Source organism: Argiope bruennichi, chromosome 6 (assembly GCF_947563725.1).
Source record: "Argiope bruennichi chromosome 6, qqArgBrue1.1, whole genome shotgun sequence".
Taxonomy (NCBI): Eukaryota; Metazoa; Arthropoda; class Arachnida; order Araneae; family Araneidae; genus Argiope; species Argiope bruennichi.
The window spans coordinates 125,347,736-125,366,285 of record NC_079156.1 but is presented as its reverse complement, the minus strand read 5'-3'; the positions used below and the strand labels follow the sequence as shown (position 1 = coordinate 125,366,285).

General features: G+C 27.5%; 1 protein-coding gene across 1 annotated transcript in view; it reads left to right on the top strand.

The window, feature by feature from the left end:
* The window catches only part of LOC129971981 (zinc finger protein 26-like), a 44,426-nt gene that overhangs the window by 2,996 nt on the left and 22,880 nt on the right, over positions 1 to 18,550 (top strand). The window contains exons 4-9 of the mRNA XM_056085960.1: positions 2,244 to 2,480; positions 4,655 to 4,675; positions 5,452 to 5,520; positions 9,360 to 9,380; positions 10,153 to 10,382; positions 13,980 to 14,036. Of these exons, the coding sequence (XP_055941935.1) occupies positions 2,244 to 2,480; positions 4,655 to 4,675; positions 5,452 to 5,520; positions 9,360 to 9,380; positions 10,153 to 10,382; positions 13,980 to 14,036 (635 nt within the window). The remainder of the gene's footprint in view (positions 1 to 2,243; positions 2,481 to 4,654; positions 4,676 to 5,451; positions 5,521 to 9,359; positions 9,381 to 10,152; positions 10,383 to 13,979; positions 14,037 to 18,550) is intronic.

Here is an 18,550-nt window from a genome sequence, read left to right as displayed (position 1 = left end):
CTAAAAGCGTTTTTGAGTTATCTTTGCCACAGGCAAAGGGACAGACATAATATTAAAAGTCTGTTTTCCGAACTGAGGTAGATCTAAAATGTGGAAATTTGTAAAAATCTCGATTTAAAAAAAAAATCCTGTTACAATATTTTTCTTTATTTCTTTTATATTAGAGTCAAACACCCTTGTTGGTGAAATGTGAAACATTACAGAGGTCATAATTCAGGTGTCACCCTTTCTTCTGACCATTGTTCAAAATTAAGAGTTAATTCCAAAATAAATCTAGAGTTGTTAAAGGAAATGTTAATATAACTGTACTATAGTAAATTTGCATAATTTAAAATATATTAAAATTTAATTGTTTGGAATGGATTTAAGGCGATTAATGAATACTCTATTTTAAATTTTGTATGATTGTTTTAGTAAGTGTTATTAATACTTTTTCTTTTTCCATATTCTCACGGTGGTCTTTGAAAAATACGATCTTTGCTGAATGATTTTTATAAAAATTAAGAGTGTCTCTTTGCTATATTGTGATATACAAAAATATGCATGATAATGAATGTTGCATAGGTATTTAATTTTAAAAATTGAAAATTAAAACATTTAAGATTAAAAAAATAAGCTTGTAATCTGAGAGATCCCTATACCTAATTTGATACATATAATTTCATGTTTCTAATTCATGTAGATTATTTTACCAGTGATACAGTTGTTTTTATTATTATTATAATTATACAATTATGAAAGAATTTTTATAAAATTAGGATCTTTTGTATTTGTATACACATAGGTTTTAATAAACAACTATAGATTTCTAATTCTATAATTCCAAATGAAGCAAAAATACATGTGTTACTTGTTTTTATATATTCTGTTATTATGATCTTTATGTGGTTTTTACTTTTAAAAAAATATTTATTTAATTCATAAAAATGTGAAAATTATATTTTGAAAATAAAAAAATAAGCTTCATCAGTAAAATTTGTAGTATTGCTTGACAGAAACATGTACATGCCTAGTATTATTTTATGGAAGTGAAGCAGTTGGAAATTTATGTCTATATGTATATGTATCAGAAAGAATTTAGTGTGTATTCAGCTGTGTTATGAACTCTGATCAAATATGAGTGATAGATTGGATGAGTAAAAATTTTCTAATTATGTTGTTGTCTTCTGAAATAAAATTTTAATTGAAACTGATTGATAATGTATTCTATTAAATATTTTTTATTCTTATTTGATAGATCTAAGTAGTTGTCTTGTGAAAGTGATAGTAATTAAAGTAAAATTGACTAATGTTGATGTTATTCATGCATGAAAATTTATATTTTATCCCAGATGCCTTTAAATAAAGAATTTTATTCAAAGATGGAAAAAATACCAGTCTACTTATATTACATGTATCAAAGCAGAATTTTTATTGGATCATTTGTGGCTTGTCTGTTTTATAGGTTTGGAACAAGTATCTTTAAATCATTATGGAAAACTTGTGAGAATGGAATGCAATCCATGTATTCTAACAAAGTTCTAAATTAGTACATTTTTTGGTTGTTATTTTTATGCCAAAATATTTATTATGAACTGTAATCCTAAGTGCTAAACTTTTTTTTTTGTGTATGTTACAAAATGAAATACATATAAAGATTTTTTTTCAGTACTAATCTTTTTTTGATGACAGCGTATGCCTTATTTTTTTAATTAGTAATCTATATATTTGATTAATTCTGTAATTTCTTATAATTATGTTTATGCAATATTAATTTATTTTTCATTAGCTAATTATAAAAATCAAATAATAGACTATTTTATTGTGATATGTCATGTATAATCTTGAATTTCATTGCTTCAAAACTGTAAATAGTGAGAAATAATAATGCCTGCAGAAAATTACTAGAGAGCAAGATAGTGCTGATAAGGCAACTGTATGAGATTTTGTATTGCCTTCTAGTTTAACATTTGATTTTCTGTGTTGAAATACATATTTTTCTTTTCATGTGTTATATCGATGTGTTTGGAAAAGACATTGATCCTTTTAAAAATTCGGATTTGCTTTAACTTTGGAAATTTAGTGATTTATCTAACAATTCAGTGTAAATTAGTGGCGTGAAAATTATATTTTAGATGATTTTTGTAAATAATTTTAATTAAAATTCTAATTGTAGTGGTATTATAAACAAAACATTTCTTTTCACCTTATCTATAAAAGTTATAATATGAAGTCTGATCAGCCATTTCCTTTTTTCTCTTTAGATCCAGAAGAAGGGATGCGTGTCGAGAAATGCTCTGAAAGAGGCTTTGATGTGTTTTATTGTCTTCATTGCTCATATTCTACACCTCACAAACACCACTTGAAGACTCACTTAAATATTCATAGTGATGTTCGTCCATTCGTATGCAGTGTATGCATGAGAGCTTTTAAACAAAAAGACTATCTCAGAAAGCATTTTCGCCTGCATTCTGGAGAGAGACCTTATAAATGTGATGTTTGTAAAAGAACATTTGCACATAAATATTCATTATGCGTTCATAAAAAAGTTCATTTGAAAAATGAGACTTACAAGCAGTGTTAATTACCACTTTATTTGTAAAATGCACATGTCAGTGAATAGTATAAAGAATTAAAAGCACAATAAAACTTTTAAACCCTTTGATTAAACACAGGTGATCTCTCAGATTTCGAAGACATATTTTGTATTCCTGTTTAAAATCAGTTAGCATTGGTTGTGACTATGAGTTTCAAGAATTGGAGATTAACAGGTTTTGATTTCAGTTGCTCATCTCCAAAGGCCGGAAGATATAATTCTTCTCAGGAAATCATAGCATTAATTACGAGATCCTGAATCTTTTTGTATTTACCATCTTTTCTTAATTCATCATGTGTCCCTGACGTTTTTCATTTATCCCTGGCATGTTGTGTTTTAGATTCTTGTTTTACAACTGATGGAAGTGCAGAATTATAATTGCAGTCATAAGATCACTTACTAAACTTCATGTGTTTAAACCATTGCATTCTTTCTTAGTTATCAAGTTAACATATTTATGAAAGTAGAAACCGATAGGTGGTCAATCTCTTGATAGATTTGTTTCAAAATTTGACACGTGATTTTAATTTTGATATTAAATCTATGTACCAAGTTTTATTTATCTATCTCTCCTATTTTACAGATGTTGCGTTAATTTATATTCAAATTTACGAACAGACAAATTTCATTGAAAGACCATGTACAAAATTTCATACGTCTGCCTAAAAACTTTTTTTAGTTACCTTTGTCACAGGCAGAAGGACAGGAAAAAATCTATTTTTCCAACTATGAGAGGTATAAAAATGTGCAAATGTGTTAAAATCTCAATTTTTAAAAAAATCCTGTTACAATATTTTTTCTCTATTTCTTTTATATTGGAGCCAAACACTCCTGTTGGTGAGGTGTGAGAGTTTACAGAGGGTCTAATTTAAATCTCTCTCTTGCATCTGACCGCTGTTAAAAATGACGAGCTCCATTCAAAAATAAATCTTGGTTTGCTTTAAAAGGGGATGTTGTACTATAGTAGATTTATATATTTTAAAATATATGCAAATGTAATTCTTTGAGGTAAATTTATGGCGATTAATGAAGGCTCTATTTTAAATTTTCAATGATTGTTTCAATAAATATTCTTAATACTTTTTTCATATTCTTACAGTGGTCTTTGAAAAATACAATCTTTGCTGCATGATTTTCAAGGAAATTAAGAAAGTCTGTTTGTTTCATTGGGAAATAAAATAATACGAGTGAAAATAAATGTTTCTTAGGTGTTTAATTAAAAAAAAAAAATTGAAAATGAAAACATTTAAGTTAAAAAAATGAGCTTGTAGAGATCCGTATACCTAATTTGATGCAAATAATTTCATCTTTCTAATTCATGTAGATTATTTCCAATGAAAAGATTTTTTTTTGCAATCATAATTATACAATTATGGAAGAATTTTTATAAAATTAGTATCTTTTTGTATTTGTATACACATAGGTTTTAATAAACAACTATAGATTCCTAATTCTATAATTCCAAGTGAAGCGAAAATGCACGTGTTATTAGTTTATATATATTCTGTTATTGTGATCTTGATGTGATTTTTATTTAAAAAATCTTTATTTAATTCATCAAAATGTGAAAATTATATTTTGAAAATAAAAAAATAAGCTTCATCAGTAAAATTTGTAGTATTGCTTGACAGAAACATGTACATGCCTAGTATTATTTTATGGAAGTGAAGCAGTTTGACATTTTTTTCTGAATGCACATGTATCGGAAAGAATTTAGTATGTATTCAGCTGTGTTATGAATTCTGATCAAATATGAGCAATAGATTGGATGAGTAAAAATTTTTTAATTATGTTGTTGTCTTCTAAAATGAAATTTTAATTGAAACTGATTGATAACGTATTCTATTAAATATTTTTTATTTTTATTTGATAGATCTAAGTAGTTGTCTTCTGAAAGTGATAGTAATTAGAGTAAAACTGACTAATGTTAATGTTATTCATGCATGAAAATTTATATTTTATCTCAGATGCCTTTAAATTATAATTTCATTCAAAGATTGAAAAAATAACAACTTACTTATATTCTATGTATCATAGTAGAATTTTTATTGGATCATTTATGTCTTATCTATTTTATAGGTTTTGAACAAGTATCCTTATGTGAGTATGGCAGACTTGTTATATTGGAATGCCATCCACGTGTTCTAACAAAACTCTAAATTAGGACATTTTTGGTTGCTAATTTTTTTTATATATTTTTTAGAATTTTTATGTCAAAGTACTTGTAAAGAACTATAATTCTAACTTTTTTTTGTATGTATGTTACAAAATAAAATACAAAAAAAAAAAAAAAATCATTAGTTAGATAGTGGCATATGCTTTATTTTTTTACTTCATAGTCTATATATTTGATTAATTCTGTAGTTACTTATAATTATGTTTATGCAATATTAATTTATTTTAGTTAGTTAATTATAAAAAGCAAATAATTTACTATTTTATTGTGATATGTCATGTATAATCTTGAATTTCATTGCTTTAAAACTGTAAATACTAAGAAATGGTAACGACTGCAGAAAATTACTAGAGAGCAAGATAGTGCTGCTAAGGCAACAGTATGAGATTTTGTATTTTTTTTTTTCGGGTTTAATATTTGTGCTGAAATACTTATTTTTCTTTTCATATGTTATATCGATGTGCTTGGAAAAGTCATTAAAATTCCTTTTAAAAATTCGGATTTGCTTTATCTTTGGAAATTTAGTGATTTGTCTAACAATTCAGCACAAATAAGTGGTGTGGAAATTATATTTTAGTTGATTTTGTAAATAATTTTAATTAAAATTCTAATTGTAGTGGTACTATAAATACAAATTTCTCGTCACCTTATCTATAAAAGTAATAATAAGAAGTCTGATTATTCATTTCCTTTCTTTTAGATCCAGATGAATGCTGTGAATGTGGCTTTGAGGTGTATTATTGTGTGTATTGCTTATTTTCTACGCTTTGTAAGTCAAAATTGAAGGATCACTTAAACACTCATAATGATATTCAACGATTCGTATGCAAGGTGTGCTTGAAAGTTTTCAAAAAGAAACGCAACCTCATAAAACATTATCGCCGGCACTCTGGAAAAAACCCTTATATATGTGATGTTTGTGACAGGACATTTGCACAGAGACAGTCATTATGTCTTCATAAAAAAGTTCATTTGGAAAAGGCTAACAAGCAGCGTTAATTAGCACTTTATTTGTAAAATGCATGTATCAGTGTATAGTATAAAGAATTAATAGCATGAACAAACTGTTTAAACCTTTGTTAAACTCAGATGATCTCTCAGATTGCTTAGATATGTTTAGCACTTATCATTGAAAACTGTTAGCAGTGGTTGTGTGCCATTTTGGCTTTCCTTTATTGACCTTTTGTGGAGTGGCTATTAACAAATTTTGGTTTCAGTATTTGGTAGCCAAAGACAAGAGAAAATCCCTCATATCGCCACTCCCGGAATCGCAAGTTTTCAAAATAATAATGTTAATAGACTATGACTTCTATCTCCAAATTGGACAAGTGTGATTAAAAATATATGAAATTGTCATATTAGTTAGAATGACCTTGAGTTTCGAAATTTGTTATGCATTTCTGGTATAGCAAACATTCATTAAAAAAATCTTAAAAAAAAAAAAAAAATTGAAAGTTTTTTCTTAATAACTTCAGAATATATTAACGCACAAAGACTATTTTTATATCATTTTAAAATTCGATAAATTAGGCATTTAGTGACATCAATTTTTCTTCTTCCTAATTTCACCCTGTAATTTAATATATTTATTAAAAATATTCTTAGGCTTATTTGATAATAATATTTTTGGTATGCACTTTATCTTTGGTATAAAGATTAAATTTGGTAAGGCGGAAGTATTCTATACAAAACTTTTTCGCACACTCCCTATTAAAGACACTATTGCCTCCCGGGACAAAAAAAAAAAAAAAAAAAAAAAAAAAAATTGTGAGCCTTTTATTAGCAACAAATGTCTTGCATGGCATTGCCGAACGACTGTTACGAAATCGTGATCTTTGGCTTGAATTTATCATTTTTGCTTAATCTATCATCTGGTCCTTGATGTTTTTGATTAATTCCTGGCATATTGTGTTTCAGACACCTATTTAACAACGATTGAAGCGCAGAGTTATAATTGCAGTTATAAAATCACTTACCTTATTCCATCTATTTAAACTATTGCATTCTTTCTTAATAATCCTGTTTACATATTTATGAAAGTACGATCCGACAGGTGGTCAATCCAATGATAGATTAAGTTTCGAATTTGACAGATATCTATACTTTAGATATTAAATGTGTGTACCAAATTTTATTCATCTAGCTCTCTTACTTTACAGTTGTTGTTTTAACTTATATTTAAACTGTTGATCAGACAGATTTCCTCTGAAGGGAATTCGCTCAAAATTTGGTAAAAGCTTACAAATTTGGTGGAAAGACCATGTACAAAATTACATGTGTCTACCTAAAGACGTTTTTAGATTACAGTAGACTCCCGATTATCCGCGCCTGCCGTACTAAGTTTTTTTTTTTTTTTTTTTTTTTTTTTTTAAGCAAAGAGAAAATGCTTCCAAAGCAAGAAGCAAACACAAATCACTGATTTTTTCAAAAAGGTGCAGTTTTACAGTTATGCTTTTGTAATTACATAATACATTACAGTATTAAAACAGTACATATGTATTAATTTTTCTGTGTATCCTTGACGCCTCTCGTAAGTACAAAGCACTTTTCTGTTTTCATTAACAAAATGCATTTTAGGTTAGTTTTGAGTGATATACTAAAATAGTAAGCGTTAGTTAAACATTTCCTGCTGTTTATTTTACGTTTTATTGTACATAAAACGATTTTTCAAAGTTGGAATGACTGTTTTGCTATACCCGTTTTTAGGTTTTTTCGGATTATCCGCGATTTTCGTTATCCGCGGCGGCCGCGCCACCCAATTCCGCGGATAATCGGGAGTGTACTGTACTTTTGTTACAGACCGAGGAACAGACATAATACCAAAAATGTGTTTTTGTAACTAAGAGAAGTCTAAAATGTGGAGATTTGTAAAAACCTCGTTACTGTACTTTTTCTATATTTCTTTTACCGGAAGAAAAAAAAAGGAATAAAGGTAAGTGAATCAGGCCTAAAATATTATCACACTGTGCTGTTTCGAATAAGAGATTCAAATATCTTTTTTATTTGTATATGTTGCATTCCTCTTTGAAATAGTAGAATATCAATAGCCTTGGTTTACTTAATTCGTTTTCATTGATCCTTGTTGAGCGGAGTATCGAAATTTCCGTTTCTTTCATTCATCATTCAAGTTTAAAAAATTACATGCTCAAAATCTCTATAGTAAATTTATATATTTTAAGGGAACCGTGGTGACCTGGTAGAAAGGGCTGGACCTTTGGGTTCGAGATTCAAGGTCCCATTTCACGAGAGAAGGGTCGGGTAAACGGACCTTTTGCATGGTAAATCTGTCTTAGCCACACGCCCTCCCGTAGATGAGGTGTGAAATTTTACAGAGGGGGTATCATTTCTGGTGTCATCCTTGTCATTTGGCCGTGCTTGAAAATTACGAATTCTTTTCCGAAATAACTCTAAAGTTACTTTAAAAGGTGGTGTTAATATAGCTGAACTATAGTAAATTTACGTATTTTTAACTGTATATGAATGTAATTGTCTGAAATAGATTTAAGATGATTAATGAATACCCTAATGAATGTCTTTTCTATGAGAATTATTTTCTAGAAGACTAAGAGAGTGCATTTGCTATATTGTGAAACCATATAATATTTATAAAAATGAATGTTTCTTAGGTATTTAATTAAAATATTAAACATTAAAACAATATAGATAAAAAAAAGGGCGGAACTTGTAATCTGAAAGATCCTTATACCTATTTTCAGGCTAATACTCGTTATGTCTGGAGAAGGGTTAAAAATAATTGATTCTAATAAGGTAAGTGTTTGCATTTTTTCCATCATTTTTTAGCAATTACTTTTAAAGTATGAGCACATCTGGAAAATTTAATCATTTTATGTTTCTAATTCAGGTAGATTATTTCCAAGTGTCCCTGTTTTTTTAATTGTATATTGTATGAAAGTAATTTTATAAAATTTTTATAGAATGAGGATCTTTTGTATTTGTATACAGATTGATTAATAACGAACTAAATTTATTGTTGTATAATTGGAAAGGAAGCAAAAAAACTTGTTATAAGTTTATATATATGCTGATAATATGATTTTTATATGACTTTTATTTAATAATCCTTATTTAATTTATAAAAAGGTAAGTTAATATTTTGAATAGTTTTATTTGGAAAAAAAAAATCATCCTATAAGACTTACAGTATTACTTGACTGAAATATATGCATACCCAAAATATTATTTTAAAGAATTGAAGCAGTTGGAAATTTCTGTATACATGTTTATCAGAAAGAATTTAGTATGTATTCAGCTGTTATGAACTCTATCAAATATGAGAGATAGAATGGATGAATAAAAATGTTCAAATTACGTTTTTATATTCTAAAATGAAATTTTAATTGAAACTGATTGATAACGTATTCTATTAAATATTTTTTATTCTTATTTGATAGATCTAAGTAGCAGTTTGTAAATCTGATGGCAATTAGAGTAAAATTGACTAATTTTGATTTACATGAAAATTTATATTTTATCTGAGATGTCTTTGAATGCAGAATTTCATTCAAAGAGGGAAAAAATATTGTTTTATTTATATTACACGTATCATATCATTTTTATTGGATCATTTGTGTCTTATCTATTTTATAGGTTTGGAACAAGTATCCTTATGTGAGTATGGCAGACTTATTATAATGGAATGCCATCCACGTATTCTAACAAAGCTCTAAATTAGGACATTTTTTGTTGTTATTTCTTTCTGTTGTTTAAATTTTTTATGTCAAAATAGTTATCACGAATATTAATCAAAAGTGTTAATTTTTTGTTTGTTTGTTTGTTTTACAAAGTTTAAGACACAAAAGTTTTACAAAGTGAAATAAATTTTAAAAAAAGATTATTTCCAGTACTAATCTTTTTGAGATGGTGGGCATGTGCTTTTTTTTACTTAATAATGTATAGATTAGATTAATTCTGTAATTACTTATAATTATTTATTCAGTATTACTTTATTTTTCGTTAGCGTATTATAAATAATATTATAATAGACTATTCATTAGCTTATTACAAATAATAGACTATTTTATTATATGTCGTGTATAATCTTGAATTTCATTGCTTTAAAACTGTAAATATTAAGAAATGATAACAACTGCAGAAAATTACTAGAGGACAAGATAGTACTGCTAAGGCTACAGTGTGAGATTTTGTATTGTCTTCTATTTAGAGATTTGATTTTCCGTGCTGAAATACTTATTTTTCTTTTCATATGTTATATCGATGTGCTTGAAAAAATCATTTTAAAAATTCGGATTTGCTTTAACTTTGGTTTTAATTTTCTAATTTTAGTGAATACTATAAACAAATATTTTTTTCACCCTCATCTATAAAAGTTATAATATGAAGTCTGCTTAGCCATTTCCTTTTTTTCTTTCCTTTTTTTTAGATCCAGAATGGGTTCGTGTGGAGAAATGCCCAGAAAGAGGCTTTGATGTGTATTATTGTGGGCATTGCTCATATGCTACACCTTTCAAATCAAAATTTAAAGTCCACTTTAACACTCATAATGATGGACGTCCATTCATATGCACTGTGTGCATGAGAGGTTTCAGACAAAAACACACTCTCAAAAAACATTTTCGCCGGCACTCTGGAGAACGACCTTATAAATGTGAGGTTTGTGAGAGGACATTTGCGCAGAGATATTCATTATGCGTTCATAAAAAAGTTCATGTGAAAGAGGCTTACGAGCAGTGTTAATCAGTGCGTTATTTGTAAAATGCATGTATCCGTGTATAGTATAAAGACTGAAAAGCATGAACAAACTGTTTAATTCTTTGTTAAACACAGATGATCTCTCAGATTGGTTTGATATATTTTGCTCTTATCATTTAAAACAGTTCGCAGTGGTTTGTGCCATTTTAGCTTTCTATTGACCTTCAAGGAGTGCTGATTAACAAGTTTGGATTTCACTTTCTCATCGCCAAATGGGGATATGAGGAAGAAATCCCTCATATCCAGAAGCCCGGAATCACAAGTTTTTAAAAATAATAATTTGAATAGGCTGTTTCTTCTAACTCCAAATTGGGCAAGTATGATTGACAATAGTAGAAATTGTCTTATTTAGTATACTGACCTTGAGTTTCCAAATTTAGCTAATACTTCTTATATAGTGAGCATGCATTCAAAAGAGTTTTTAAAAAATTTAAAGTTTATTTCTTCCGAATAACTGCGGATTATATTATCACACAAGAGCTATTTTTTTAACATTATTTTAAAATTCGAAAGATTCGCTAATTAGTTACGTCAATTTTAATTCTTGATAATTTCCCTTATATTCTAATAAACTTATTTAAGATATTCTTAATTTTATTTAGTAAAAATAATGTTCACTTTTTTAGTGAATGCTGTTATGCATATGTGCATTGCTGCTTTATTCATATATTTTTTAATGCAAATTATCTTTGCTATAGAGAGTAAATTTGAAGTGGCGGGAGTGGTCTTTCCAATACATTTTTGCTTATCCTCTAATAAAGACGTTATACCTGCACCCCCAGAGCAAAAAATTTTCGGCCTTCGTTAAGGCCCCGAATACCTTGCATAGCATTAGTGAATTGTAGTTACGAAATCATGATCTTTGGTGTAATTTACTATTTTTACTTAATCTGCCATGTGGCTCTTGTGTTTTTTTCTGATCAATTTCTGACATGTTGTGTCTTAGATGCGTGCTTTAACACCGATTGATGCGCAGAATTGTAATTTGATTTATAAAATCACTTCCCAGACTTTATATATTTAAACCACTGCGTTTTTCCGTAGTTCTCACGTTTACATATTTATGAATGTACAAACCGTAGGTGGTGAAATCCTTGATAAATTTGGTTCCAAATTTGACAGATATAAATACTTTAGATATTAAATCTATGTACCAAATTTTATTCATCTAGCTCTCTTATTTTATAGTTGTTGTGTTATTTTCAAATTACCGGACTGACAAATTTCTTCTGAATGCAATTATTTCAAAATTTGATAAAAGCTTATAAATGTGATGGAAAGACCATATACAAAATTACTTGTCCACCTAAAAACGTTTTTGGATTACTTTTGTTACAGACCGAGGGACAGACATAATACCAAAAATGTGTTTTTATAACTAAGAGAAGTCTAAAATGTGGAGATTTGTAAAAGCCTTGTTACAGTACTTTTTCTATATTTCTTTTACCGGAAGAAAAAAAGGAACAAAGGTAAGTGAATCATGCCTAAAATATTATCACACTGTGCTGTTTTGAACAAGAGATTCAAATATCTTTTTTATTTGTATATATTGCATTCCTGTTTGAAATAGTAGAGGTGTCTTAGTTTTCTTCATTGAACCTTGGTGATTAGTGAGTATCGAAATGTTCGTTTCCTTCATTCATCATTAAAGGCCACAAAATTTCATGCATATTATCTCTGTTGCAAATTTGTAAATTTTAAAGAAACCTTGGTCGGCTGGTGAAAAGAACTGAGCCTTTGGGTTCGAGGTTCCATTTCACCAAAGAATGTTGGGTAAGCGGAGCTTTTTCATGCTAAATTTGTCTTAGCCACATTCCTTCCCGTTGATGAAGTGTGAAAGTGTACAGAGGGGGTACTATTTCAGGTGTCTCCTTTTCATTTGGCCGCGCATGAAAATTATGAGTTATGTTCCGAAATAACTCTATGGTTACTTTAACAGGATGTGCTAATATAGCTGAAGTATATTAAATTTACATATTTTTAACAGCATATGAATGTAATTGTTTGAAATTGATTTAAGATGATTAAGGAACACCCTAATGAATGTCTTTTCTATGAGAATGATTTTCAAGAAGATTAAGAGAGTGTGTTTGCTATATTGTGAAATAAAATAATATATATGAAAATGAATGTTTGCTGGGTATTTAAATAAAAAAATTAAAATTGAAACGTTGTAGATAAAAAAAAAATGACATCTTGTAATCTGAGAGATCCTTATATCTAAATTGATGCTAATAATCGTTATGTCAAGAGGCGAATTAATATTGATGTATTCTAGTCAGTGCTTGCATATTTTCTGTCGTTTTTTAGCAATTTCTCTTAATGTATGTGCACATCTGGAAAATGTAGCCATTTCATGTCTCTAATTCATGTAAACTAATTCCAAGCGACCCTGTTTTTATATTATATAATGTGTGAAAGAAATTTTATTAGGATTATGATCTTTTGTATTCGTATACAGATAGGTATTAAACTACAACCAAATTTATCATTGTATAATTGGAAATGAAGCAAAAAGACTTTTTATACGATTTTTATATGGCTTTTATTTAATAATCCTTACTGAATTTATGAAAATGTAAATTTCATCTTTTGAATAGCTATATTTTGAAAATAAAAAGTAGGTTTCATCAGTAAGATTTGTATAATTGCTTGACAAAAATATATACATATAAAAATATTATTTTTTGAAAATGAAGCCGTTGGAAATTTATTTCTGTATGTATATACATCAGAAAGAATTTAGTATGTAATCAGCTGTGTTATGAACTCTTATCAAATATCAGAGATAGAATGAATGAATAAAAATGTTCAAATTACGTTTTTATATTCTAAAATGAAATTTTAATTGATAACATATTCTATTAAATTTTTTTATTCTTATTAAGTAGTTGTCTTGTGAAAGTGATTATTCTTAAGTAGTTGTGATTATTATATATTCTTAGAAAGTGATTATTAGTGCAATTCTTAAGTAGTTGTCTTGTGAAAGTGATAGTAATTAGAGTAAAACTGACTAATGTTGATGTCATTTATGCATGAAAATTTATATTTATTCTATATGTCTTGAATACAGAATTTCATTCTGTATTCAAGTATATGTATGTACAAGTTTCTATATTAAATTCTTTTATTCTTATTTGATAAATCTAAGTAGTTGTCTTGTGGAAGTGATCGTAATTAGATTAAAACTGACTACTGTTGATGTCATTTATGCATGAAAATTTATATATAATCTATATGTCTTGAATACAGAATTTCATTCTGTATTCAAGTTTATGTATGTACAAATTTCTGTATTAAATGTTTTTATTCTTATTAGATAGATCTAAGTAGTTGTCTTGTGGAAGTGATAGTAATTAGAGTAAAACTGACTAATGTTGATGTCATTTATGCATGAAAATTTATATTTATTCTATATGTCTTGAATACAGAATTTCATTCTGTATTCAAGTTTATGTATGTACAAATTTCTGTATTAAATGTTTTTATTCTTATTAGGTAGATCTAAGTAGTTGTCTTGTGGAAGTGATAGTAATTAGAGTAAAACTGACTAATGTTGGTGTCATTTATGCATGAAAATTTATATTTATTCTATATGTCTTGAATACAGAATTTCATTCTGTATTCAAGTTTATGTATGTAGAAATTTCTGTATTAAATCTTTTTATTCTTATTAGATAGATTTAAGTAGTTGTCTTGTGGAAGTGATAGTAATTAGAGTAAAACTGACTAATATTGATGTCATTTATGCATGAAAATTTATATTTATTCTATATGTCTTGAATACAGAATTTCATTCTATATTCAAGTTTATGCATGTACAAATTTCTGTATTAAATGCTTTTATTCTTATTAGATAGATCTAAGTAGTTGTCTTGTGGACGTGATAGTAATTAGAGTATGACTAATGTTGATGTCATTTATGCATGAAAATTTATATTTATTCTATATGTCTTAAATACAGAATTTCATTCAAATTGGGAAAAAATACCAGTTTCCTTATTTTACATGTATCATAATAGAATTTTTATTCGATCATTTGTTTGCTTGTCTATTTTATCCATTTGGAACAAGTATCAGTATGGAATCTTGTGAGAAAGTAATGCCTTCTTTGTCTTCTAACAAAGCTTTCAATAAGGACATTTTGTTTTGCTGCTACTTTTTCTGTTATTTAAAATTTTTATGTCAAAATATTAACTATGAAAAATAATCCGAAGTGTTGAACTAGTTTGTGTGTTTCAACAGGTAATAATTTTAATTAAAAAAAGTATTTTCAGTACCACCCTTTTTTGATGAGGGACTGCTTTATTTTTTATTCAGTAATCTGTATATTTGATTCATTCTACAAGTACTTATAATTATGTTTCTGCAATATTACTTTATTTTTCAACTGATTATAAAAAGTAAATCTTAGAACTATTTTCTTTTTATGTATAATCTTAAATATTATTGGGTTAAAACAGTAAATATTAATAAAATGATAACAATAAGAGAGAATTACTCTCTAATTGTTATCAACATCGTGTAATCAACAAGCTATTGGTATCAACATATTCATTAACATTCTAGGACTGCAGTGTATGATTTTGCATTGCCTTCTGTATTTGTGTGTAGTAAAAGGTTAATATTTATAAATGTGTGTTTCTATGTTATATCGATGTACTTGAAAAAGTTATTAAAAATCCTTTAAAAAAATCTCATTTGCTTTATCATTGGAAATTTAGTTATTTGTCTTACAATGCATTGCTAATAAGTGAATCGAAGATCATATTTTAGATGATTTTGTAAATAATTTTAATTAATATGCTAATTGTGGATCTAGTGGTGAGTATTATAAACGAATCATTAGTTTTTTTCACCATCTATAAAAGTTACAATATAAACTCTAATTATTCATTTTTTTGTATTTTTTTTTTAAGCCAGAAGAAGGGATCCGTATCGAAAAGTTCTCTGAAAAAGGCTTTGATGTTTTTTTTTTTTTTTTTTTTTTTTTTTTTGTCTGCATTGCTCATATTCTACACCTCACAAACACCACTTGAAGATCCACTTAAATATTCATAGTGATATTCGTCCATTCGTATGCAGTGTGTGCATGAGAGATTTCAAACAAAAAGATTATCTCAGAAAGTATTTTCGTCTGCATTCCGGCGAAAGACCTTATAAATGTGATGTTTATGAGAGGACATTTGCACATAGATATTCATTATGCGTTCATAAAAAAGTTCATTTGAAGAATGATCCTTACAAGCTTTTTAATTATCTGTAAAATGCGCACATCAGTGTAACGTATTGAGAATTAAAAACATAAACAAACTATTTCACCTTTTGTTAAACACACGTGATCTCTCAGATTTCTTAGATATATTTTGCTCTTATCATTTAAAACAGTTCGCAATGGTCGTGTGCCATTTTAGCTTTCCTTCATTGACCTTCAAAGAGTGGCGATTAACAAGTTTTGATTTCAGTTTCTGGTAGCCAAAGGCAGGAAGAAATTCCTCGTATCCAGAAACCTGGAATCAGAAGTTTTTAAAAAATAATAATGTTAATAGGCTGTTACTTCTATCTCAAAATTGGACAAGTATGATTAAAAATAGTTGAATTTGTTGTATTAGATAGACTGACCTTGTGTTTCGAAATTTATTATGCATTTCTTCTGTAGTTAACATTCATTAAAAAGAGTGTTTTTAATTTTAATTAAAAAATTTAAGGTTTTCTTCTTAATAACTTCGGATGATATTTTCGCACGAAAACCTTATTAGCATTATTTTAAAATTCGAAAGATTAGATATAGTTACATTAGTTTTAATTCTTGATCATTTCCCTTATATTTTAATAAGTTTATTTAAGATATTCTTTATTTTATTTACTAAAAATATTTTTCACTTTTTTAGTAAATGCGCTCATGCATATATGTGGCGGAATATATATATATATATATATATATATATATATATATATATATATTCCGACACACACACACACACACACACACACACACACACACACACACACACACACACATATATATATCCTCTTATTTCGTGATCCAATTCCATTGTCTCTACTTAATTAATTCAATAGAAGCTTTGTTGAATCAGCTAAAATCTAACTTTCCCACACTGCGCGTGAGGAGACAAAATACCGCTGATGATGCAAATTCTTTTTTAAAAATCTCCCTGTGTTTCCCCTACCTTGTCCACGCGTGTAACGAAAATCCCTATCGAAATCTCATAATACAATAGCACTATGAAGAAATGTTTTCCCTATCAAAATCATAGGTTATATAAGACCAGGGATAAAATGTCCAAGAGCTTTTTCCTCATTCCTTTTCTGTGTCGTTCTGTGTGCTCATCGCTTGTACATATGCCTGCTTCTTCAAAATGAAATAAAACGACGTCACGAAATTAAAAGTATCTTCACTGTCTCTTCAAACTGCATTCTGCTTAACATAAAATAATGCTTATATATATATATATATATATATATATATATATATATATATATATATATATATATATATATATATATATATAATATACAATATTTGTCGGAAATTCATATACTTTTAAGGAACCGTGGTGACCTGGTGGAAAGGTCTAGGCCTTTGGTGCGAGATTCGAGGTCCCATTTCACCAAAGAAGGGCCGGGAACAATGACCTGTTGCAGGCAAAATCTGTCTTCGCCACATGCCCTCCCTGTGATGAAGTGTGAAAGTTTACAGAGAGTGTACAACTTCAAGTATCATCCTTGTCATTTGACCCCGCATGACAATTACAAATTCTTTTCCGAAATAATTCTAGGGTTACTTTAACAGGATGTGTTAATATAGCTCAACTATATTAAATTTACATATTTTATGAATGTAATTGTTTGAAAGTGATTTAAGATGATTAAGGAATACCCTAATGAATGTCTTTTCTATGAGAATGATTTTCAAGAAGATTAAGAGAGTGCGCTTGCTATAATATGAAACAAAATAATATATATGAAAATGAATGTTTGTTGGGTATTTAATTAAAAGATTAAAATTGAAACATTGGAGATAAAAAAAATAGCAGCTTGTAATCTGAGAGATCCTTATATCTAAATTGATGCTAATAATCGTTATGTCAAGAGGCGAATTAATATTGATGTATTCTAGTCAGTGCTTGCATATTTTCTGTCGTTTTTTAGCAATTTCTCTTAAAGTATATGCACATCTGGAAAATGTAGCCATTTCATATTTCTAATTGATGTAAACTATTTCCAAGCGACCTTTATATATATATATATATATATATATATATATATATATATATATATATATATATATATATATATATATATATATATATATAATTTTTTTTTGAATTATGATCTTTTGTATTTGTATACAGATAGGTATTAAACAAGAACTAAATTTATCATTGTATAATTCGAAATGAAGCAAAAAAACTTTTTATAAGTTTATATATATATTCTGATAATTTGATTTATATATGGCTTTTCTTTAATAATCCTTTCTGAATTTATAAAAATGTAAATTTATAATATATATTTATGAAAATATAAATTTATAATAATAAAAATCATTTTTAGAATAGTTTTATTTGGAAAATAAAAAATAGGTTGCATCAGTAAGATTTATAGAATTGCTTGATAAAAGTGTGTACGTACAAAAATATTATTTTATGAAAATGAAGCAGTTGGAAATTTATTTCTGAATGCACATCTATGAGAAATAATTCAGTAAGTATTCAGCTGTGTTATGAACTTTTATCAAATATGAGAAATAAATTGGCTGAATAGATTTTTTAAAAATTATGTTATATTCTAAAATGAAATTTTAATTGAAACTAAATGATAAAGTAATCTATTACATATTTTTTATTCTTATTTGATAGATCTAAGTAGTTGTTTTGTAAATCTGATAGCAATTAGAGTAAAACTGACTAATGTTGATGCTATTTTTACATGAGAATTTATATTTTATCCTAGATGTCTTTGAATACAAAATTTCATTCAAAGAAAGAAAGAATACCAGCTTACTTATACTGCATGTATCATAGCAGAATTTTTATTGGATCATT